The 27,043-nt window shown below is 36.9% G+C and overlaps 1 protein-coding gene across 1 annotated transcript; it reads left to right on the top strand.

The window, feature by feature from the left end:
• The first annotated feature begins 317 nt into the window (after positions 1-317).
• On the top strand, positions 318-3,310 carry LOC149142780 (stem-specific protein TSJT1-like). Its single transcript, XM_089447427.1, has 4 exons — positions 318-672; positions 757-997; positions 2,414-2,534; positions 2,647-3,310. Exons 1-4 carry the CDS (start codon positions 473-475, stop codon positions 2,832-2,834), a joined length of 750 nt encoding a protein of 249 aa, XP_089303553.1. The 5' UTR covers positions 318-472; the 3' UTR covers positions 2,835-3,310.
• Positions 3,311-27,043: the final 23,733 nt, after the last annotated feature.

Below are 27,043 nucleotides of genomic sequence, written 5' to 3'. Positions count from 1 at the left end.
ATTAACGACCCAAACCCAAAAATGTCTCTCCCTAATCAAAAATCTCCCAGCGAAGTCTCGTTCAACCGTACATTATGGATATATCTTTCCTTATCCGAACTTTTTGGTGATTGAAAATAAAATGCTGCTGACAAGATGGGGACAAACCTCCTATAAAATCGTGCAAATATTATCCATTACCCAATGTCAGTATCAACCTGACTAGACCAGATTGGCAGGGCATATATATTCCCACGCTGAGGTGGCGTGCTTATCCAATTACCTGACCCATGAATAGGCGAATTATTAGTATATAACATCCATCCTCGCTCATAAATGCATTCATCTCTCCATCCGTTCAACTGAACGTCCGTTGTCTCCGTTAGAAACCAGCACAGTGCTGTTCTCTGTCTTCTCTTTGTAAAATTTAGCTCTTAGTTTGTATTTTTCTTCTCCGACCAGGTAGTTTGGTTTAAATTTGTTTCTGACTAAAATGCTGGCAGTATTGAAGAGTTCCGTGGCTCAAGGCCCTGAGGAATTGACGAGCCCCCATGTTGAGGTTGACCAGAGGAAAAATGGCATCAATTTGGTTCAATCTTTCGTCTCTGCCAATTCTGGAACCGTCTGCATTAACCTTGGGGGTGTCGGTGCCATGGCCTACACTCACTCGCGCCAGCCTCTCTTCACACCCAGGCATCTTTTCTCTTCTCACTTCCTTTCTTTAATCTCTCCTTTTGTTAATATCTTCTTATAGTTGGTGATTCTTGAATTTTGCAGATCTTTGGGAGTTGTAGATGACATATTCTGCATATTCGAGGGCATCTTGGACAACATAGCGGTGTTGAGGCAACGATATGGTCTGAACAAAACTGCAAATGAAGTGGACATTGTCATAGAAGCGTATCGGACTCTCAGAGATCGGGGCCCCTACCCTGCAGATCAGGTCGTCAGAGATCTCTCTGGAAAGTTTGCCTTCGTTCTTTACGACTCCACCTCCCAAGCTTTCTTCACAGCAGTGGTACGCTTGTCATTGTTATCCCTTCATTTCCTTTTTTTGTTGGGGGGTTTTGAGATTTTCCATTGAAATATCTAAGATAAACCCTTAATTTTTTTCTTTCTGGCCTGCTACAATGCACATTTCCTTCTATCCTTCCTGCTACATTTCCCTCTATAATAAATAAATTTGAGGCTTCCCAATATTTTATCTCTGGAATTTTAGTACTCTTTTCATCGAAATCATATTTCCTGATCGTGCAATTGACAGGGGGGAAAATTTAGGCCCTGCCTCTTTTATTTAATCCACAGGTTTACCATTTCACTAGCATAGACAGGTGGATCTGCTGACCCTGCAAACTCCTACCCATCTCTTCTCTTTTTTGGAGTAGCTTTACATTCTTAGACGAGTTATGATGAGATCCTTTTGAAAGAAAGATTTAGCAAATTCAAATTACAAGCCTTGAGAAAAATCTGTGCCATAACTTTAGCTTTCAAATTAACGTGTGGCTTAAGGGCAATGTAGAGATTTTTCCAGTCAACTGGCGGTCTTCTGGCGAATTTGCCACACACAGGTTTCAGGATCTATCCTAACTGGCAACGGTTTGATAACAGCAACATATTTGCAGTATACATTAATCTGGTTTATGGATATAATGACTAGAACTCAGTGACTCTTCTAACGTGAATATACTCTGAAATGAAGTAGATAATAGATCCTTTTTAAAACTAGAAGAAGTACATGCCTACTCTTTTAATATATATACTGCATCTTTTTCTTTTTTCTGTTGTAAGGCACTTACTATCCTTTTGTGGTGTAAGACAGTTACTATTTTGGAAAATTTACAACATGGACCTGTCAAATTCACGACTTTCATTAAGGTCACGGATGAAAGAAGGTGTCCCATCATTACAAATTGCTATCCATACCCTAGCCATATAGTTACAAGTCCCAAAAGCTAAAACTAACCTGGCCTACCTTACTGATCATAGTTGAGAAACACAGCAGAGTTGGCCATCCAAGAGAAACCCTGTAATATAAAGAATATCTACATGCTGCTCTTGTTAAAGCCGTTGTTAAGATATAGGCTTCAATTATTATGACTGTACATAGAAAAGGATGATCGAATTTATTCTACTGAACTTGATGATACGGTAACATAGTGAGTCAAGTCAGCATACTGACTCCACTCAGATCCCAGTTAAGCATGAGTTATTTGCCAATGGATTTGTTCTCCTTTGTTTGGCTAGAGAGGTAAGGGGAAAATAGTTATTCAAAATCACATGGCCAATCAACACCTTTTTCCCAGAGAAGTCTGTTCATACATCAGATTTCCATAGACCCCAAAAATGCTGCACTGAGTATTTATTTGAATAAAATCTTTCCTTAGAAATTGTGGATTTCCTGGCATTCTGACTCGGACACTATTTTTATTTCCAGGATGCCGATGGTTCAGTGCCTTTCTTTTGGGGCACTGCAGCTGATGGTTGCCTTGTCCTATCTGATGATCCACATGTCCTTAAAGAGGGATGTGGAAAATCTTTTGCTCCTTTTCCCCGAGGTAATATTCGACTGCTAAATTAGACCTTGCCTATTCTGACTGTTTCACACATCAAGCACAGTAATCTAATTTTTGTCTCTTATTAATACTGATGTTGCATTTGGCCCTGCAGGTTGTTTTTTCTCTACATCAGGTGGCTTGCAGAGTTTTGAACATCCTCTGAATAAGCTGATGGCAATGCCTCGTGTTGATAGTAAGGGGCAGATGTGTGGAGCGAACTTCAAAGTAGATGTGTTTGCCAAGAGACAGACTAGCATGCCTAGAGTGGGTAGTGAGGCCAATTGGGCCAAGGAATTTTGATATGAACCAGGCCAATTGGGCTAATGAATCCTGATAAGAACAATTTGATATTTAGAAATATCATTTTGTTTTTTATGTGATATGTATTATTTCCATAATCAATATTGATGAAGCTGAAAAGTGAGTCAGTTTTGCAATGTGCAATGTAAAGGTGATTTCAAAGGCTGTTATTGGCTTATACAAGTTTGCTATCTGCAAAGTTAGTTACTCCAACCTTTCTGATTAATGTATATCGTTGACTATAACAACCCTTGAAACTAAGGTAAATAAGACACGGGTAGAAGCTGCTTCCTAAATAAGACACGGGTAGAAGCTGCTTGCTAAGAATAGCACATTCAATTGCTTAAATGGCTGCAAGAAAACTCTGAAAAGGAGCAGCTTTATTTCAATAACATACCAAACATCATAAAGAAATGATGTAAGTGGCTTTTGTAATAGTCCATTACCATCTATTTGATAGTCTTTTAAACATTCAATTTTTTTTTTAATATGTGAAACATATGTGTTATCATTTATTTCAGCTTTAAATATATATATGAATGTTAAAAGCATCATCTGAATAATTTTGAATGATTTTTTTTATTAATTATAAATTATTTTTTAATATATTTTAAAATGTGAAAATTTAATACAGCTAAAGTTGGTTAATTTAGTTTGGTTTTTTTATTTAATTTAAAATGATATATTATTTAAAATTGTGTTTATTTTATATTTAAAATGATACATTATTTTAACATTTTATGTTTGTCAATTAGTAAAAAAGAAATTGTAATTTGAGGAGTTTTTTATTATGGCAATAAGTTCTATTGTTGTCTACAATATTTCACATTTGAGGAGTTTTTTTATTATGGCAATAAGTTCTATTGTTGTCTACAATATTTCAAAAGTTTACCAAGTCTTACGCTTAATGGATTTGTAGGTTCGTAGTTGATTCACCAGAAATGTGACAGTAGCCAAAAAACACTGAGATATCCAAAACAAGAGATTACCAAGAAACCAAAAAACCATCAAGATATACACACAACCTATAGCCATAAGAAATTAGAAAAGGTTGTTAGTGCATGGGTCCACCCCCCACGGGGTATATTTGTCCTCCTTGACGATAGTATTCATTTGATTGACCCAATTGATCTGGGTTTGCATTGGCCATGTGGAGTTAAAAGTCAATTCTCTCTCCCAGCATCCCCAATTTACAAGAAGATTGGCTTACCTTATTCCCAGTCCAACGAGAATGTAATGTGATCACATAAGGAAAGGTGGATAACAATATTTGAATCCGAGAAACCAATAGCTCAAAATCCCAACTCTTAACCACTTTTGCCACAAGGGTACCCTAGATAAGTTTCTAAGTTGTGGATATGGCCAGTGGGGAATCTTCATCCACCTGGATATTAGAAAAGCCTTATTTGCTTGCGATCTGCAGACCTTGTTCTAGAGCAATAAACTCTACAACATTGTTGTTGGTGATTCCAAAGTTGCCAACATATATCCTTAGTAGTTCCATGCCAGTCCTTGAATAATCCTCCATACTTGGTTGGGCTTGGATTTCCTTTGGCAACCTCGTCAAAGTTAAAATTGGAAAAACCAAGGGCGGGGGAGTAAATCGAGGAGGGGAGTTTATTATCCTGGGAAATGGATTAATTGTATTTTATGTTTCATGCTTGTTTCAAGAGTTCCCACCCCCTTGCAACCAACACCACAACAGTTTGGCTCCCAAGGCTTTCTTAAGCATTTATGGATCCCTCAATCCAAGGCCTCCTACCAACTTTGGTTAACATACCTTCTCCCAAGCCACTATAGCCCACTTCCTAGTGTGCTTAGTGCCTTGACACAAGAAATCTCAAAATTTGGTAGTGATAGCTTTATAAATTAGTTTATGCATTGGCAACGCTGAAATTTGGTATAGCGGTAAAGCTTGAAGAACATCTTTGATCAAGGTCACAGGACCTTCCATGTTCAAAGAGTGGAAGGTCTAGTTGTCAATTCGATTTGAGATCCTCTCAAGAATGTCTTGCCAACAAGAAACACATAACAAAAATTCTACCTGTGAGATACCCAGATATCGGGCTTGAAGACTACCTATCTGGTAATTTATTAATCATGTTAGATATATTTGCACTAGACATCTAGTATTGACAAAGATGTTAGAGTTATCCCCATTGATAATAGTATCAGAAGCCTCCATGAACTTTGATATGATGTAATTCAACACCTGCATTTCCTAAAGAGAAGGTTCCACAAAAATAATGATATCATCAACAAATTGCTAATGTTTTGTTGACATATATGGGCCAAGTACTCGGATGCCTTTGACAACGCCTTGGATGATAACCTCTTTAATGTATCTTCCAAGACCTTTAACTACAAGAATAAAGAGGAAAGAAGAAAAACATTTTCCTTATTAGAGACCTCTGGATACCCGAAAAGTGCAGGTAGGGATCCATTCAAAAGAATAAAAAACAATGGGGTTAGAGACGAGGGATTTGATTCAATCAATCTACTGCTAGGAAAAATTGAAAGTTGAGAGGACCTAGATAAGATACTTATAGTTAAGATGATCATAAGCTCTGGATAGGTCTAGCTTGATCAACATGTCGGGCCTTTTAAGTTTCCTAAGAGAACGAATAACTTCATGATAGGGAACTATACATCCAAAATTTGTTGACCTTCCATAACGTCAATTTCTTTGAGAGAAATAATTTAATTGAGAAGAGGTTTAAGATGTTTGACGATCGTAGATGCAATAATCTTATAAACAACATTGCCATTAGAGAATTTGTGAGGTCTAAAATGGGTCTCAAAACAAAAATGTACAACCAAAATCAACTTTATAAGAACCAATAGGGTTCAAGATAATGATGTCAACCATGGGGGATGATTCACCATTTTTTGAGTAAAAAAGTACAAAGATAAAAAAATAGAAAAATAAAAAACTATTTTTTTCAAGTCATATTTTCAAGTTATCTCCTTATGATTTTACTCAAATTTTGAGTGGGAGTACTTATTGGATGTATAATTTAATTCCTCATCCAAGTAGCACCCATGTTGCATACTTTTGATGTGCCTTGTTATATGAAAAATGAGAAATACACGAAAAAACGTGATTGCAATCATATTTTTCATGTATTTCTCATTTTTCATGTAATAAGGTCCATCGAAATTTTGTAACATGGGTACTCATTGGATGAAGAACTAGATTTTGCATCCAATGAGTGCTCCCATTTGAAATTTAAATAAAATCGTAAGGAGATAAGTTGAAAATACGAGTTGAAAAAATAGTTTTTCTTCTTTCTTTTTTTCCTCTAAAATTTGATGATGTAATCTAATATTATTTTATTGTTTCTGTTCAGTCAATTTAATGTCTTAAATAGCTAACATAAATTATCGACCAGGGTTAGTAAATTGACAAAGTGTGGTGCACAATATGTGCTTAGTTAACCTTGTTTTTTACTTCATTGAGTGTTTTTGTATTGTTTTGAAGGTTTAGTCTTTTATGCCTAATGATTTTAGTGGATGTTAAGTGTCAATGATTAACTAAGTTTAATGGATGTTTAATAAAAAAACTAATTTCTAAGAAGGAAGAAAATGAAATGTACTTCAACTAACTTAATTTGCATAAAATCAAATCAAAAACTTGAATGGTTAGTCTAATCTAGGCCAGCACTGTGTCTATGAAAAGCAGAGCATTATTCTAGATACAATTGTATTCATTGATAAGATGAAAATGAAATCACTTCCTTTCTTATCCTTGAAAACTCTTGATAAAAAATAAAGCTAATCATGTTCTATGAAATGAAAGCAAGCAATATAAAAACAACTATGATCTACTGCATGCTCAAATATTATTGTGAACATTCAATATAGGAAGATGTTGAAATCATCTTCTTGAAATGACTTAAGCAATTGAGTATACATTAGATGTGATATAAGAAAGCATAATAAAAGCATGGAAATGAAAACTTGCAGCTACTTTGTGATCTAATGCCTCTTAAGCAACCCAAATTGGAAGAACTACCTTCTTGGACTCGCTGATCATGAGATTACACAATAGATGAAAGCTTAATCTAAAAAGCATGACAAAAGCATAAGGAAAGAAACTAAATCACTATTTATTCTTAATGTCTCAAGCAACCAATATTGGAAAATCGCTCAATGCTACGTTCTTGAGAAGCTCTTTGGAAAACATAGGGTTAAACAGTGAATGTAAAGCTGAATCTAAAATAGCATTGTAAAGACATGTGAAAGAAAACTAAGTCACTGTATGCTCTAATGCTTCAAGCAATCCAATTTTAGAAAATAGATAAAACACTACTTTCTTGAGATGCTCTTAGGGAACATAAAATTACACAGTGAGGTAAATCTACATTTGAAAAATAAAATAACATTTGCAATGGAAAGCTAAACAAAGGGATGCACATGGTTGATGGAGGCCCTTCCATTGTCTAATAGCATTTCAACTCACAAAAATCACATTTTAAAATTCATTAATAGAAAATACCCTTCTTTATTGATAAATTCACAACTTTACACAATGAAAATCTACACTCCTAATCTCATTACATCAATAGCTTTTCACTTTACATCTCATTCAATCTCAAGCCTTGTTATAAAACATTTTATAATTTTTTCTCTTCTTTTCCTCCTTTAACCTCCCATGATAGGAGAAAATTTCCCCTATTTATACAGAAAGATGAGAAAGTATCTCATTAATGAGAGTCCATGAATCCCTCCCTATATCTTTAGAGTTACAATCAAAATAGGAAATAATAAAATACGTCTTCTTAGAATTTCAATACAAATAGGAAATAAGACACATCTTTATGATCCCATGATCTTTTCCACTCAAATTCGAATTTGGTTTTGGGACGCTACATAAAGGTATTTTAGAAGCTTCCTTTTGACCTACACATGTCAATAATCTCATCCCACTTGTTAGGTATAAGAATATGCACATTATTTTTTAATTCTTAACCATAAATTCATTTGGAAATATAAGTGAAAATATAATGGAAGTGAATGACAATTTCAAGGCCCAACATACCCCCCAACTGAAGCTATTGCATGTCCTCATGCAATCTATTACATTAATTCTTTTTGATCCTTGAGCTTTGGCTTAACTTTGCATGATATCATTTGATAACTTCATACTTCTGCAAAGTCTTTTAGTTGAATTGCAACATGGTTGGTTCTTGTGTTACAACCATATTTTTTTGTTGCATTCATTTTTTATCTTTGAACTTTGCATAATGATAATTTGATTATTGTTGCAAAGTATATCTTTATTGGATTGCATCATATTTGGTTCTTGTGTGACAACCATGATTGTGTTTGTATCTAATTATCTTTTCAGTACTTTTGAAAAGCTTTTGTATGCTCATAACAATAATGTAATAGTTAATATTTTTTGAAAGTATGTGAGTTTTTTAATGTGATATGAATATGGCGAAATATGAATATGAATGTATCCCCACCCCAACTGATGATATTGGAAAATTTATGAGATGAGGAAGAGAAATGTTTTTTCAAAAAATTACCCTTCTAGCTTTTCAAAGAATTTTATGGTAAAAAGTTAGAAAATGACATACCTTAACTTACCCTTTGAAAATGGATGAGCTACATGTGTGGTGGCTGCAAAAATTTTGATCATAATCTTCTTCAAGTGGCTGGACAAGTCATGGAGAAAAGAGTTATGATGAATTTTTATTGCTTTTATTAAAACTTGCTGAATGCGCTGCAGAATAATGTTGATTCTGCTGCTACCATCTGATTCTGCAACTGTCATTGGATTTTGTAGCTGCCATCTGGTTCTGTAATTGTGTATCTTCTACATTTTCTCCAAAATGCTAACAATGATAGTCTTCATGTCTTCAAAACTCATTGGCACAATTCCTGCTATGTGAATAGATGTTTTGATGTCGAACATAGCAGAAGATTGTTGACTTAGTGGCCATTAATGGATACCACCAGTCAACACGAGAACTCTCACCATTGATGGCAATAAGAGTCAAGATGACCAAACACATCTTGCTAAGTATGAATAATTTTGTTGTTGTCGAGTACCTAGAAGATCCGATAAACAAGAGACATTGATGTATACCCATTGTTTGTCGACATGAGGACTTGCCATTAAAGCATGCAAGCCTCAAGGTGTTTTTGCAAGGGTTTTAGACTCAAAGGACTATGGACTCAATAATTTGCATCGAAGCAGGGTTTATTTGCGAAATGAAAAAGATAGGAAAAGGAAAATGGAAATGGAAAATGACAATGTAAACTAATAATGACAATGAGCAATAAGCATGAAAGTAAGCTTCTTGCTTTCATTTGTGGAGTAGATGGAAAGTGTATGTGAATGAAGGAAAACGAACCACTGATTCTTGTTGGGAAAAATAACTATGGCTTATTTTGAATTTCTTGGTTGGATTTATAATTCAAAAGAGAGGAAAGGTAATGGTCTTGATGGATATGGATATGGACTTCTTCTTATGTGTCGCATGAAATCGGTCATTTGAAGACCAATTGTGCACTCAATTATTTTACTTCAATGATCATTCGATCATCCCAAACCTGCAAAAAAACTTGACACAAAGAACATAAGTGTGTTAAAAAAGAAATAGCTAATTTCTTTCTGATTCTTACGCAAAAATTGAATGTCAAATGAAATAGATTAAGGAAAATCAAAAATGTTATATTTGGTCCAATTCATGATATCGATAACAATCCATTTTTAAAAAATAACCATGAAAAATAGATCAGTTACCTGTTGTCGAATGACTTTATGCACGGTGTTCAGTAAAACGATTGGCATCACAAAGATTTGTTGTGTCCTGCAAGTTAAAACTTCATAGAAAAATACACAGCAACAATATTAATGCCAAATGTTCAGAAATCATCTAAATAATTTTCTAATTGTTCTGCAAGCCATTATTGAATCGTCATTTGTTCTGCAAAAATAACAAGCTGTCAAAAATATTTGAAGCGACAAAAATATGAAAAAGTACTTGTACAAAAAAATTATTTCAATCAAATTTTGCAAGTATTTTTCGCTTTATAAATTGCTTCAATAAATTGATTGCATATGTAATAATCATCGCAATTTATTTTATTTTTTATTTATAGTTATTTTATTTTATATATATATTTTTATTTATTTATTTTATTTTTATTTTTATTTTTTTCTCACAAATAAAATGATTTCTTTCATTCAATTTTTGAAAATTATTGCTGCTAAGTGAAGATTTTCATGCAACCACCTCTGAGTTACTTATTAACCGATGCCTCCAAGATATACAGTGCTTATACAAAAATTTTCAAAATCTCCCTAAGGCATCCAATACATACCTCGTATCTTGTTCCAAGAACCAAAACAATGGAAATGTAAATTAATAGGTCACATCATCATTTGCTATCTAAGGACCTTGTTTGGACATCTTTCAACCCAAAGAATTTCATCTTCCGTACTGAATGCACAGGATGAAATAGCCCATGCTCACATATGGCGTGAAAGACTCAAAAATGTTTGTCAACTCACGACTTCGTTTCATTACTTCAGAAGTAGGGACCTTTCTCATTCTAGTAACTGGCGTTCCTGGCCTTGGATAAAACTGTAAAATGTGAACATGCAGAAACTTGTATTCTTTGATCAGATTAATAATGGTCTCGAAATTATCTTCCTTTGTTTCTCCTGGAAATCCACATATCACATCAGTTACTATCTGCATGTCTGACGCAAGTCGCATTAATGTATCAACCACACATCTAAATTCACTGATTGTGTATTGACGCTTCATAGCATTCAAAACATAATCACTCCCTTACTGCACTGGCACGTGAAGAAATGAGTATACACATGGGTGCAACATTAAGTTAGCAATTTCTTCCAAGTGTTCAAGGATGTAAGGAGGGTTTTTCATGCCAATACGAAGCATTATATTCCTATTGGGTGGGAGTTCAGCCACAAATGCTTTTAAGAGATTTGGAAGGCTTACTTCAATATCTCATCCATAAGCTCTTGTGTCTTCATTGCTCAGCCATATCTTCTTAACACCTTCAGCAATAACAGTTTTGACACAGTCAACAAGAGTAGCCACGGTATACTCCCAATATGCCCACGTGACTAGTAAGTCCAACGTAACTTGCAAGAAGATTCCAACAGATAGATTCCGTCAAAAAAGAAATCTCTTTCCAAATCTGAACATCTTCCTTCTTGTTTTGGTAGACAGTTGGCATTTGTTCTGCCTTTGTTGCTGGTTTTACTAACAATGAAATATTTGTTTCCTCAGCTATAGGTGGGTCAACATTAAATTGGACTCTTCGTGCCATGAGGATCAAACAGAATTTGATTTGAATTCTTCCACCTGAAGCGTGGCGTATTAAAACACAATTTTCTGAGCATTTAATAAAAATCGTTTTTTTTCTCATGCAGTTTGCAAATAATGGCTTCAAAGAACCCGAAAATTCTCCTAAATGGTAGCAAAATCCAAAAAATTGTTTCCTTGTTACCTAATTGCCCCCGTTCCGGAAAAAACCAATGTCTCAGTTTTTTCTAATTTGCCTCGGTTTGCTCAAAAAATGCATTTTAAAATCATGTGTCAAAACAATTACGTTTTCTGTGATGCTCCGGCAACAAAAATCGATTGTTGTGGTTGGATTTTTTTATTTGCAGGTTTTGATGTGAGGTTGAGCAGTCAGCTTATCAGAACCTTCTTATTAATTCTTTTGGTGGCAAATGGATAAGAAGGCTTTTCCCAACATTCTTTCTCCTAGCTTCATCATGATCTGTGATGCCAGCAGACGTTGTCAAAACAATGAATCAGGTAGCAGGCGAGTATTTGATGATGGTCAGATCATACATGCTCCGAAGGGTATCGTTCAAAGCACTAATCCTCACTGGCATTTGGAGAACAACCTCAAGAATTGGTGGAACACAATTATTAGCCGACTCTATCACAGAAATCACACGCAATGTTGTTGGCATCTTGTCTGCCATCTACCATGTCAATTTTCTCATCAGCATCTCCACGGTCATTATCACTCCCGTAACAAGTTGTTGAGGCTTCAACCTTTGGCATATAAGGAATAGGTGTCAATTGCAGACATAAAAAAAACCCCTCCACGCTGCCAAAGATGACTCTGAATTCTCTGGATGATTGCGTTGGTTTGTTTTATTATGTCGCACACACACACACACACACACATATATATAATTGATTTGTAACAAAAAAATTATATATGTTATATTTTCAAAAATTTAAAAATATACATATATATTTTATTAAACAAAACAATATATATATATATATATATATATATATATATATATATAGCATAAAAATTATTTTTCTGATCCTCTAGATCACACAAAGCGCAGGAGGAGAGCATACTCGAGAAAATATTAATCATATTTTTTTAGATGTAAGAAATAAGGTCTCCTAATTACACTTTCCCGGCAATAATGCCAAAATGTTCAGTCAATTTAATGTCTTAAATTGCTAACATAAATTATCGACCAGGGTTAGTAAAGTTATGAAGTGTGGTGCACAATATGTGCTTAGTTAACCTTGTTTCTTACTTGTTTTCCATCCTTGAAAACTCTTGATCAAATATAAAACTATTCATATTCTATGAAATGAAAGCAGGCAATATAAAAACAACTATGATCTACTGCATGCTCAAATATTATTATGAACATTCAATATAGGAAGATGTCGAAATCATCTTCTTGAAATGACTTAAGCAATTGAGTATACATTAGATGTGATATAAGAAAGCATAATAAAAGCATGGAAATGAAAACTTGCAGCTACTTTGTGATATAATGCCTCTTAGGCAACCCAAATTGGAAAAACTACCTTTTTGGACTTGCTGATCGTGAGATTACACAATAGATGAAAGTTTAATCTAAAAAGCATGACAAAAGCATAAGGAAAGAAACTAAATCACTGTTTATTCTTAATGCCTCGAGCAACCAATATTGGAAAATAGTTGATTGCTACCTTCTTGAGAAGCTCTTTGGAAAACATAGGGTTAAATAGTGAATGTAAAGTTGAATCTAAGAAAGCGTTGTAAAGATGTGTAAAAGAAAGCTAAGTCACTGTATGCTCTAATGCTTCAAGCAATCCAATTTTAGAAAATAGATAAAACACTACTTTCTTGAGATGCTTTTAGGAAACTTAAAAAGTACACAGTGAGGTAAATTTACATTTGAAAAATAAAATAACAATTGCAATGGAAAGCTAAATTATTTGCATGAATCAAAGTAAAACAAACTAATTAATCTTACAAATTTACAAGGGATGCACATGGTTGATGGGGGCCCTTCCATTGTCCAATAGCATTCCAACTCGCAAAACTCACATTCTAAAATTCAATAATAGAAAAGAACATTTTTTATTGATAAACTCACAATTTTACACAATGAAAATTTACACTCCTAATCTCATTACATCAATAACTCTTCACTTTACATCCCATTCCATCTCAAGCCTTGTTACAAAACATTCTATAGTTTTTTATCTTCTTTTCCTCCTTTACCCTCCCATGACAGGAGAAAACTTTCCCTATTTATACAAAAAAATAAAAAGCTATCTCATTAATGAGAGTCTATGAATTTCTCCCTATATCTCTAGAGTTACAATCAAAATAGGAAATGATAAGGCACATGTCTTCTTAGAGTTTCAATACAAATAGGAAATGAGACACATATCCTTATGATTCCATGATCTTCTCCACTCAAATTCGAATTTGGTTTTGGGAGGCCACATAAAGGTCTTTTAGAAGCTTCCTTTTGACCTACACATGTCAACAATCTCATCCCACTTGTTAGGTATAAGCATATGCACATTATTTTCTAATTTTTAACCATAAATTCATTTAAAAATGCTAAGAATTAATAAAGTTTGGAAAAACATAAATGTGACCCAATAATGATAATGGTAAGGTAAATGTAATGAAATAGAAGTGGAGTGAAGGCGACAATATGAGAATATAAGTGAAAATATAATGGAAGTAAATGACAATTTCAAAACCCAACAATTTCCATTATTATTTTATAATACTCAAGAGGGCAATTTTAGACCTCAAAATTTATCTAATGATAAGACAATTGGCTGAAGACCATTGGGATCATTGGACTTACCATTCTTGGGGATAAGAGTGAGAAAGGTGGCATTAAGGCTAGACCATACCTAATGCATTCTCCATAACTCCTCAACTATAGCATATGCCTCCTCTCCAATAAATGTTCAACAAAATTTAAAATTTTTTGTTGTAAAACCATATAGACCAGGAGCCTTGTCACTAGGCATTTCCTTCACCATTTCCTCATCCTCTATAAATGTGATTTCATGCATCAAGGCAGAATCTTGTTCCTAGTTTATTAGCCTGGAATGTGAGTAGTGATGCAGTTGATAGCTTCTTCTCTATAAATATTGGTTCTCTGAGTATTTTTTGGTAGTAATGTTGGCATTATGATTCAAGTGTTGTCCTTGATGGCAAACCCTTTCAGGTGATAAATCAAGAAGGACGCAGGAAATATGTTCAGCAAGTGCGTCCCCGCAGATATACCATACAGAACCCGCGTCCAGGGACGCAGGCCAGCCGTTCAGGAGGTGCGTCCGCCCAGTGCACACATTTCAAGGCAGAGAAAAGCACGTGGGGGTTTCTTGTGTGGTATCTAGCCGACGGTTTTGTGTTTCTATGGTGTCGGCTCGTGGTTTTGTTCCATGTTTTGGGGAGAAGCTTGCCTATATAAAGCAAAGGAGTTCATTTGGATTAAGCATCATCTTGGTTGAATATCTTTTGGTGAGATCTAGTCCAGATCTATGAAGGCGAATCTTCTAATGGACTGTGATCTCTTTGGCGCATGATCAGATCTGTGGATCTGAGTGTTTGGGTTGGTTCTGAAGTCCTCATATCTTTTATATCTGAAGGGACGCAGGTTCAGTGAAGGGAAAGTGCGCCGGGACGCAGTACAGTAAAGGCTCAGGTGCGTCTCGGAGGCAAAGGACGCGGCGTGACTGTGTTATTGGGTGCGTCTCTGAAGCAAAAGACGCGGCGCGATAGTGTTTTTGGGTGCGCCGGTCGCAGAAAAGCATAGAGGAACAGTGCGTCGGCACGCAAAACAGTGGAAGGTAGACTGCGTCCAGTCGCAGGTCACAGAAAGAAAATATGCGTCCCTGTCTTAAGATGATCTGTTGACTGTATATTTCTGTTCATAAGGTGTTCTGGGTTATTTCTGTAATTACTGATCTGATATCTGTAGTGGACTGTATCTGTTGTATACTTGTTGATCATTTGATTCTTCATGAAAAGAAGTAGGGGGTTGTAGCTCCCTTCCAGGAGAGACTGGAAAACGAGAGAGAGTTGTAGCTCTCTGCAGGTTGCAGCCTGCGTGCTGGTAAATGACTGCACCAGTACAAAATCATTGTAAAAAGAATTTCTTGAAAGAAGATAGAGACATATTGCAGCAGGTGGTTTTCTCCCGCATTGGGTTTCCACCTTACATCTTGTGTTCTTTGGTGTGACTGTCTATTTTCTTTATTCATGCTCATTATTTTATGGTACTGATATGCAAGAATAATTCAAAAGATCAAATAAGGAAGATTTGGTAAATTGCTTGATAATACTGATTCACCCCCCCTCTCAGTATTATTTCCAACAATTGGTATCAGAGCAGGTCCTTCAGAAAAGCTTGATCGCTTGAAGGTAGATCGTTCATCATGAGCAACTACGAGAGAGAAGCATCAATCAGGCCATCAGTTTTTGATGGGACAAACTTCAATTTTTGGAAGGTAAGAGTTACTGCATATCTTCAATCTCTTGGTACTGAAGTTTGGGACATTGTAGAAACAGGCTATGCTTTTCCTTCAGCTACTCCTATAGATCCAGCTGAGAAAAAGAAGTATGAAACAAATGCAAAAGCAGTCAGTACTCTATTAGGAAGTATATCCCAAACAGAATTCATGAAGGTAATGCACTTCAAATCAGCAAAAGAAATATGGGACAAAATGATCACAAGCTATGAAGGAGATGAACAGATAAAACAAGCCAAACTTCAAACTCTCAGAATTCAATATGAGACTCTCAAGATGTATAATGATGAAAGTGTGGCTAATTATTTTCTTCGGGTAGATGAGATTGTAAATTGTATGAAAAATTTGGGTGAAGAAGTAAAGGAGTCTCTAGTAGTTCAAAAGATTCTAAGATCATTATCCCCCAAGTTTGAATCCAAAGTATCTGCAATAGAAGAAAAAGAAAATCTCCGTGTTCTTACTATGTCTCAGCTACATGGAATTCTAACTGCTTATGAAATGAGAAAGGGAGGACCATCAGACAGAAGGGAGGCTGCTTTTAAAGCATCAGGCAAAGAAGATTACTATGAAGCAAGCCATGATCCAGAAGAAGAGGAAGAAGAATCAAATTTTGTCAGAAATCTTCAAAGAGGTTCTGGAAGGTTCAGAGGTAAGCTACCTTTCAAATGCTTTGCTTGTGGAAGAGTAGGTCATTATGCTGCCAAATGCTCTTATAAGGATAAAGGAAAGGAACCAGTTAGATGGAACAAGAAACAAAGCAAGAAAAGCTACTACACCCATGAAGATAGTGATGGCTTATCAAACAGTGATGAAGATGAACAAGGTAATAAATATAGGTTGTTAATGGCATTTGAAGATGATGATTATGAGGATGCTGTAGATGTGGATAACCTTTATGATGAAATTACTAGACTCAAGAGATGCATAGAAGAAAAGAACATGATTATTGATACTCTACAATTCCAAATTGATGAAAAGGAAAAACATCTTGAAAAATTAGAAGGTGAAATTGTTGGTCTTAGAAAAGAAATTGAGAAAACAAAAACTATTAATCTCAAGTTTGTCAAAGGATCTGAAACTTTGGATGAGATTATCAGTGTGCAGCGGTCTCCACTAAATAAGACAGGTTTGGGCTATAATGGAGAAACTTCTCAAGCATCCACTTCAAAAAGTTATCTTGATGCAGCAAGAAGAAATGAGCAAGAGCATAAGGAAGATCATCAGGTAAAGCAGGGACAAATGTCAAGCAGAAACTATCAGGGGCAATCCAGCTTAAGGGTGAACAAAAGCCACAACCAGCCACAGGTAAAATCTTCTCAATTTGGTTCAAGAATAGATGAAAATAGAAATTACAATCAGTTGGCTGGTAGATCCAATAATCGCAGAAGCTTCTTCAATGGACAATGCTTTTCTTGCCATAACTTTGGTCACAAAGCAGCTCAATGTGTTGCGTATAAAACAATCATGACTAGGGAAGCTCAAAAACAAAGAAGTATGACAGGGATTACAAAAAGGACCTATAACAACTTTTCAGCTCTTGAAAATGAAGTTGAATGTTCTATTTGCAATAATTTTGGACATAAAGACTTTGAATGCAGAAGCAGGTTTCCGGAAAGAAAGGTACAAGAGCAGAAAAAGGAACAAGCCTCAGGCGCCAAAACATGGAGAATAAAGGAACCTCAAACAGAAAGATGTGGGATAGCATTTTATGCAGAAGGACAAGAAAATCTATGGTACATTGACAGTGGATGTTCGAAGCATATGACAGGTGATAAAGAAAAACTTGAGTCTTATTCTAATTTAGAAAAGGGAAAGAAAGTCTCTTTTGGAAATGATACTCCTGCAACTATAAAAGGAAAAGGTATTGCTCCTTTAAAAGAAGATGTTAAGGCTGGAAATGTTTTGTTTGTTGATGGATTGAAGCATAATCTACTAAGTGTCAGCCAGATGTGTGATCAAAGAACCGAGGTTATATTCAGATCAAATGGATGCCTTGTTCGTGATCTTGATACAGGTAAAACAGTTCTCAAAGGAAAGAGAACTCCAAATAATCTATACATATTTAATGAAGGACAACAACAATGCTATCTAAGCAAGAATGAAGAGCACTGGTTATGGCATCGAAGGTTGGGACATCTAAGCTTCTCACAAATAAGGAAAGCTTGCAAATATCAGGCAGTTCGCGATCTTCCAGATATCAAAATTCCTGACAACACCATATGCAGATCATGTCAGTTTGGAAAACAAACCAGAACTAACTTTCCAGAGAAAGAAGGATCAGCCAGCATGCCTCTTGAGCTAGTACATACAGATGTATGTGGACCTTTCAGAAAAAGAACACCTAGAGGAGAGGAATACTTGATATTATTTATTGACGATTTCTCCAGGTTTGTTTGGTTAGGTCTTATGAAGCACAAAGATGAAGCATTCGAAAAATTCAAAACCTTCAAAGCCTTGGCTGAAAATGAATCAGGTCACAAAATTAAGTGCCTCAGATCTGACAGAGGTGGGGAATTTACTTCAAATGAATTTTTCGATTTCTGTGATGAACATGGGATAAGGAGAGAATTCTCTACAGCTAGAACGCCTCAGCAAAATGGAGTTGTTGAAAGAATGAACAGAACAATCCAACAAATGGCTCGTGCTATGCTTGATGAATCAGGAACCCCCGCAACCTTCTGGGGTGAGGCTGCACATACTGCGGTTATTATTCTCAACAAGACAAATGTCCGGGTGAACAGCACTCAAACCCCTCATGAGCTCTGGAGTGGTAAAACTCCTTCGGTAAAGCACTTCAAAATATTTGGGAGCAAATGCTATATCAAGAATACTGAGGAGCAGCTTGGCAAACTTGATCCTAGAGCAGATGAAGGCATTCTTCTTGGCTATTCTCCACATAGCAAAGCATACAAATGCTACAATAAAAGACTTGGCAGAATTGTTGACAGCATTGATGTAGTGGTTGATGAAAAGGGATATATTCCTAGGCAAATACATCGTGAAGACATCGAAGAAGATGAGAGCTACCCTCAAAGACAGAATGATGAAGAAGAAGAACCTCAAGAAGAATCTCAAGAAGAACCTCACGAAGAAGCAGAAGAACGGACAAGAATAGAAGAAAAGACTCCATCCAGATATGTTCAGAAGAACCATCCAGAATCTCAGATCATGGGACAAAAAGAAGCAGGTATACAAACTAGAAGAACAGTTGCAGAAGCTTCAAGCTATTTGGCATTACTTTCCTCCACCGAACCACAAAATGTGAAAGAGGCATGCAAAGATGAATTTTGGGTGAAAGCAATGGATGAAGAACTTGAGCAAATCGAAAAGAACAACACTTGGGAGCTGGTTCCTAGACCAAAAGATAAGAATGTTATTGGAACAAAATGGGTCTTCAAAAATAAATTGAATGAAAATGGAGAAGTAATTAGAAACAAAGCCAGACTCGTCTGTAAAGGGTATGCGCAGCAAGAAGGAATAGACTTTGAAGAAACTTTTGCTCCTGTTGCAAGACTTGAGGCCATCCGAATGTTCCTTGCTCTCTCAAGTTTTCAGAACTTCAAAGTATTTCAAATGGATGTGAAATCAGCCTTTTTGAATGGAGACCTGGAAGAAGAAGTATACATTGAACAGCCAGATGGGTTCATTCTTGGAAATGATCCAAATCTTGTATGCCGATTGAAAAAGGCTCTCTATGGTCTCAAACAAGCTCCAAGGGCTTGGTACTACCGGTTGGACAAATATCTTCATCAACAAGGTTTCTTAAAAGGTTCAGCAGATAGCAATCTGTATATAAAAGTTGAAAATGACAAATTGCTAATACTTGTTGTGTATGTAGATGACATTATTTTTGGCAGCAATGAAGAAGCTATGAGTCAAAGCTTTGCCTCAGTCATGCAGAAAGAATTTGAAATGTCCTTGCTAGGAGAACTGACATATTTCCTTGGTTTGCAAATCCAACAGAAGGAAGGAGGAATCTTTTTATCTCAAACCAAGTATCTCAAGCAGATTTTGAAGAAATATGGCATGGAAGATGCAAAACCAGTATGTACACCCATGGTCATAGGATGTAGTCTCAGTGCAAATGATGAATCTGCAGCAGTACATCAACCAACCTACAGATCTATGATTGGAAGTTTACTATATTTGACAGGTACCCGACCAGACATCATGCATGCAGTTGGAATAGTTGGAAGATTTCAGGCAAATCCGAAGGAGACTCATCTTCAAGCAGTGAAGAGAATTTTTAAATATCTTCAAGGGACTCAAAATTATGGCTTATGGTATCCTAGAGATACAGATCTTACTCTTCATGCCTATACAGATGCAGATTGGGCCGGAAGCGTGGATGACAGGAAAAGCACAAGTGGTGGTGCGTTCTTTATGGGTCCCAGACTGGTCTCTTGGTTCAGCAAGAAACAGAGTTCAATTGCCTTGTCTACAGCTGAAGCAGAATATGTTGCTGCTGCATCTTGTTGCACCCAACTCCTTTGGATGATGCAGAATTTGTAGGATTATCAAATCACTTGTACTCCTCCAATCCCTATCTTATGTGACAACACAAGTGCAATCAGCATCTCAAAGAATCCGGTTATGCATTCAAAAACCAAGCACATACCAATCAAGTACCATTTTCTCCGGGAACAAGTACTTGAACAGAAGGTCAAGTTGGAGTATGTTCCTTCTAAGGAACAAGTTGCTGATATTTTCACCAAACCATTGCCCAGGGACACTTTTGAATACCTCAGGCAAAAGCTGGGGGTTGTTGATGCATCATCTTACTGTTGATCATCTTCCTATTGGTGGTATAGGCTCAGGGGGAGCACATAATGCATTGTTGGCATTATGGAGAAGGAGATCTTGGAAATAGCTGCAATATGTCTCTATCTCCTTCATGATGGATTTCTGGTTACAGATCTGGAGATGCATGAGCATAGGGGGAGCATACCCTTTGCCCTTGATGTCAAAGGGGGAGAATGAAGCTGAAGATTATGTGGTTGCCATCAAGTCCAAAGGGGGAGATTGTTGGCATTATGATTCAAGTGTTGTCCTTGATGGCAAACCCTTTCAGGTGATAAATCAAGAAGGACGCAGGAAATATGTTCAGCAAGTGCGTCCCCGCAGATATACCATACAGAACCCGCGTCCAGGGACGCAGGCCAGCCGTTCAGGAGGTGCGTCCGCCCAGTGCACACATTTCAAGGCAGAGAAAAGCACGTGGGGGTTTCTTGTGTGGTATCTAGCCGACGGTTTTGTGTTTCTATGGTGTCGGCTCGTGGTTTTGTTCCATGTTTTGGGGAGAAGCTTGCCTATATAAAGCAAAGGAGTTCATTTGGATTAAGCATCATCTTGGTTGAATATCTTTTGGTGAGATCTAGTCCAGATCTATGAAGGCGAATCTTCTAATGGACTGTGATCTCTTTGGCGCATGATCAGATCTGTGGATCTGAGTGTTTGGGTTGGTTCTGAAGTCCTCATATCTTTTATATCTGAAGGGACGCAGGTTCAGTGAAGGGAAAGTGCGCCGGGACGCAGTACAGTAAAGGCTCAGGTGCGTCTCGGAGGCAAAGGACGCGGCGTGACTGTGTTATTGGGTGCGTCTCTGAAGCAAAAGACGCGGCGCGATAGTGTTTTTGGGTGCGCCGGTCGCAGAAAAGCATAGAGGAATAGTGCGTCGGCACGCAAAACAGTGGAAGGTAGACTGCGTCCAGTCGCAGGTCACAGAAAGAAAATATGCGTCCCTGTCTTAAGATGATCTGTTGACTGTATATTTCTGTTCATAAGGTGTTCTGGGTTATTTCTGTAATTACTGATCTGATATCTGTAGTGGACTGTATCTGTTGTATACTTGTTGATCATTTGATTCTTCATGAAAAGAAGTAGGGGGTTGTAGCTCCCTTCTAGGAGAGACTGGAAAACGAGAGAGAGTTGTAGCTCTCTGCAGGTTGCAGCCTGCGTGCTGGTAAAGGACTGCACCAGTACAAAATCATTGTAAAAAGAATTTCTTGAAAGAAGATAGAGACATATTGCAGCAGGTGGTTTTCTCCCGCATTGGGTTTCCACCTTACATCTTGTGTTCTTTGGTGTGACTGTCTATTTTCTTTATTCATGCTCATTATTTTATGGTACTGATATGCAAGAATAATTCAAAAGATCAAATAAGGAAGATTTGGTAAATTGCTTGATAATACTGATTCACCCCCCCTCTCAGTATTATTTCCAACAAGTAAGACACTATCTTGTCCTCCATTTCCTCATTTTGTAGAATTCATTGACCTCCCCTTGTTGTGAGAGAAGATTTCATTATGATGTCGGTGCTTGACCATGGCTTTGTGAAAAAATCCGCTCCCCCTCCCTAAGTCATTGGGTTCTTTATTTTTGTCTCCACATGTTTTCCTCTTGTTTGTGTCACTTCTCTAATATATGAACTATTTTTCCCTCCAATATCAAATCACCTGAATGAACTTTCTAAATGATTTCTTGTTGAATCTCTTGCATTCAAGTCTCTAGCTTGGATTTATCCGATAAAATATTCTCGAACTCCTTATTTCAATTTTTGTTTTTAGACTTGAGCTCATTCAACTTTAACAGGAAAGGTGTGTATATGATTATGCCCTTGGATGGTAATCTCCCTCCACCAACTTTCTGCTTTAGTAAGGAAGTATAGATTCTAAAGCAAGAAGCTTTCAAAACAAAATGGATTATTCTATGGAGCAATGTTTAAATCTAACTCCAGTCGAATGTGCCAATGATTTGATCCTAGGCAAGGAAGAATGATCACTTCCACAAATATGTCTCTCCCTAGAAATTCTTTAGGTAATAGACACCGATCCAATTAGATGGCTAGCTAGTGATGTTCTCCTCTGCGATTATTTCAAGTGAAGATCCCATTATTAGTATACACATCTGTAACCATAAGTTCCTAGATGGTATCCCTAAATAGGTGTTCTATTTGGTCCAGACGGTGGACATTTCCTTTTTCATCATCCAAATTATTTATGATATTAAATTCACCTCCGACTATCCAAAGGTCTTCCTTGTGAATGTTCTTGATTTCACGTAGGTCAACCAAAAAGGTTGATTTCTCGGTTGGGATAGGTGGGCCGTAGACCATTGAAAAAAAAACTATATCCTTTTCCCCCATACAATGGAAGTGCCTAGATAAGATATGTTGGCATGCAATCCAGTCTTGAAAAACTATTTCCTTAGGGTTCCAAACTATTGCAATCCCTCCAACACTTCCTTTATCATCTAAAGCCATTGATTCATATCCTCTCCAACAACAACACAAAATTTTGTTAACCTTCTTGTTGGATACTTTGGTTTCTTGTAAAATAAGGATCTTTGGTTTTTCTTTTACTAGTAAATCTTGTAGGTACATATTCTTACATTTTCTATTAAGGCCCCATATATTCCAATATACAATTCTCAGCAAGAAGGTGGTTGGATGGGGGGAAATACCTAAATATCGGAGCCACTTGCCCAGAGTTGATGAGAAATTCCTCCATGTTTTGAATAGTTTCATTAGTTATGTTCTTACGCTTCTTAGTGCATTTCCCTATGGGTTGGCCTTTACCTTTACTTGTTTGTCAACATCCTTCCATGGATGGGTTGAACACTCTATTCTTTCCCTCCCATTCCTATCGATGTTTCCACCACTGGAGATACAACTAGTAATAGACAAGCTTTTATTCCATCTGGATAACTTTAGATGTAGATATAGCTCATGTTTTAATAATTTCCACCATCATATGTTCATCCTCGCTTAGGTTCTCTTGGTTATCCTATGTTTACATAGCCAAACTGGGATAAGAAAGTAGGTCTTTGATCTCTAGGATTTCTGATAGAGCTTTCAGGGATTTCCTCTTAGGATTGGATTTATCCCTTGGGTTCCCCTCCTGTCATTCAACTTCCATGGGTTGTTCCGGTGATGTTACGTGTGATTTCATGTTCAATTCTAAATTTTCAAAGTCAATAATGATTTGCTACTAGAACTTACTTATCATTTACAATTGTCTGCTAAGACCATTGTTCTTGTTTTATCTTGGGGATTTTCCCCTTTTTGTTAATCACTTTTTGGAAGCCTTCTAAGTCATTTTGTGTAGCATTCTCCTATGAACTCTCTTCTAACACCAATGACAAGCTTCAGATTAAATTACCATATTCATGGCATCTCTGACATTTGAATGGCACATGATCATAGTCCATCAGCCGTGTCCAAATCTCATCATGATATTAAATGTCAATTTTTGTAGGGAGTGGCTTGGAAGTATTCATATAAATAGAAATTATTGCATAGGAATAATACCACTGCTTCTTGGTAATTTTAAGAATTTTCACAAAATCACCAATGGCATTATTGATATCCTCGAGAATATTTGGCTCACAGAAATCTTCTGGCAATGAGATGATAATCACACCGAAACTAGAGCTACAAGAAATTTCTTTATCGGAGTTGTAGCATTCCTCCAAAAAATGCATAAATAAACTTGCATGGTTAAGGAAATATGTGCCATTTTTGAAGACCCTCTTCCAATCCTCCAGATTAGAGAAGATCACCGTAAAAAAATCCTTAGCTCTTAAACATAGCTCTATTTGGCCCTTAGGTTTCCACTTTTCGTGAACCATTTCACTATATTTAGCTCTCTCGACCAGATTCCCATAAATTTACATATCAGGGCATGATCCTTCATGTATTTCCATGATTCCTCCAAATAATTATTTGCTACTTGTTGACATGGCGAATGTTCGCTATACCAACAAGGAGAATTAACCCGATCGCAAGCCCCAGTTAGACCTACTTTCATTTGGAATGGCTAGTTCCAACGAGTTTTAAGGGACCCTGTAAACTGTTAAATGCGTTGATAGATTGCTTCCGGGAGGAAGACTTCAATTGAATCAACAAAATAAAATAGCTAACGTCTATGTCTTATATCTTATCTACACTACTTCTAACTACTCTATTATAGTTCTAGCTATCATAATCTATCTTGCAGGAGCATGACGAAAGAGAGGTTAAACATCATATATGAATCCCAAGTCTAAATGAATCAATTATTGCTTCACATAAGAACAACGCTGCATCAATTCTAAATTGCAATCTTATCACTCATACAGGAATACACATTCCTTTTATGGAATTAAAGCTTGCAACTAATGTTTAACATAGTTTCAAATCAAGGACTGCTCATGAATTAACTATGATGAAGAATCACATTCAAACAACCAAAGCTAATCATAAACTGTAAGTTATCAATGGGCACAAACACAAATCACATTCATATTTACGCTCACAACAACATCTTGATTCTTAACATATAAAGAAGAGGAAAATCAATCTGAGAAAAGTCTCCTTCTCTGACCCAAACAATATTCCTTACTCACAATAAACAAAAGTTGTTTTTCCAAACGAAAAATCCCTGCTCTCATCTACGGAGGTAATATTTATGCCTTCAAGAACTGACTCCCCTGTCTCCCCTGACATTTCCACTCCCCTCTCTTTTCACTACATGGATCAAAAAATGTACAGAGGAGAACGGTCGATGAGATTGTTGACACATCGAAGCCACCTTTGTTGGAGCGTCCTTCTTCCTGGGGAAATGAACGAGTGTCAATGAAACAGAGAATGGTTGTGTATCATTTTGTTTCACCTGTGTGGAGTGGCTATTATTCCCTATCATTCCTTGGAGGAAACTGAAGATGCCATTCCTATCATCCCACATCTGGTATGCTTTGAGGTGCTTCTGGAGGGAGTGACATCTTGATGGATTAGCGTTGTGCTTCCATTTTGACACAGAACATGCCTTCATTATACATTATGGTGGTTCATACCCCTTTTTGCAGGTTTCGCTTTTGTAGTATCGACACTGGGGGTGCATAGGTGTCATCTAGACATACAAAACCTTTATATGATACCGGATCCACTCAAACTCACCTGCAGAAATAATTCATATTAGCCTTATGATTACAACCAAATGACAAAAATACCCAAGAACATCTCTCGCCATCATTGAAAAATTATAAGGTGTAATGAAATTAAAAGAGCAATTGTGAAAGAAACGGCCCCTGGCTTAGCCAAAGTTGTGTTGCGACGAGTCGCAATCGAACATCCCAATGGGACATCATATGCAACACCGCCCCTATCGGATTTCTTTTGAAAACCCAGACCATGACATCTTACCGAAAACACGGGAATGCACAGAAAAGACCCCATTTGACCACAAGGTTGGATTTCAAAATTAATACGCCTGGACACATAGTCATCGGCGAGTCCGCTTCATCGCTTCGAGCCTTAGGTATAAGCGCTAGACTCCGCCGATAGCGATGTAGCGATGGGGAAGGCGGACCCGATAAAATATATATTCTGCTTGATAAGATCGGCGGGTCTGCCAAATCGGATATCGCAATGTGCGCAGGCCCAGGACTCCGCCGATTGTGATATGCGACTCGGTCGGACCCGATATATATATATGTGTGTGTGTGTGTTGTTTTTAATAATGTGGCGGGTCTGCCATATCACATTGCGTTTTATAAATGATCCTGGGCTCCGCCGATATGCGATATGCGATGGGGCTTCGGACCCGAAATGAATGTGTTATGTTTAATGGGATCAGCGGGTCCGCCATATCACCGTGCACTTTATGTTCAAGCCTTGGGACCCCGCCGATTGCGATATGCGAAATGCTCCGGACCCGAAAATATATGTATTCCGGTCAATAAAGCCGTCGGGTCCGGTGTATTATGGTAAGCATTATGTGTTTAATTTGCATGCGATAAGCGAAAAGGGGAAATTGGGCATGGTTTCGAGGTATTTTCATTATAACGAGTTATAATGGGAATAAAGATGTGATGGGAGGTTTTGAGGGGTTGGAAAAGTCCCGATGAGGATGTGAATGAAGGGCTAAGAAAGGATTGTAGATGAATCATGCAGCAGGTATTTATAAAGGGGGCCTTCACCATTTAAAAAATGATGATTTGACTTGGCCAAGAGTTAAAATCCCTGGGATAAAACAGATCATTTGGAGGGGTGTAAGATCAACTTCTGGGGGACCCATTCAAAATTGCTTATCTGGGAAAATTTTAATGGGGTGGTGTTTGTGGTCACAACAAATGGAGAACCACTGGGAGAACCAATTATCTCTCTCTCCAATTGACCCTTGGATCAATAGAACATTAGGGTGTTAAAGATAAACTTGAAATGCAAACTGCATAGATGGACAGGCATGGGTTCCACTTCAACATTAGTTGCTTTAGATGGGATAAATACAAATAGCTTCTACTTACTGATAAGGCTTTGATAGGAACTCTCCAATGGTCATATTATGGGGTTTATTGACCTTCCTTTATAGTTTTATACTTTCAAGATCCTTTCGGGGCCATCATTGGCCTATCAATACCTGT

Source organism: Pinus tabuliformis, chromosome X, assembly GCF_031772625.1.
Source record: "Pinus tabuliformis cultivar Carrire ecotype Pingquan chromosome X, CPIR1, whole genome shotgun sequence".
Taxonomy (NCBI): Eukaryota; Viridiplantae; Streptophyta; class Pinopsida; order Pinales; family Pinaceae; genus Pinus; species Pinus tabuliformis.
This window is presented reverse-complemented; position numbering and strand designations above follow the sequence as displayed.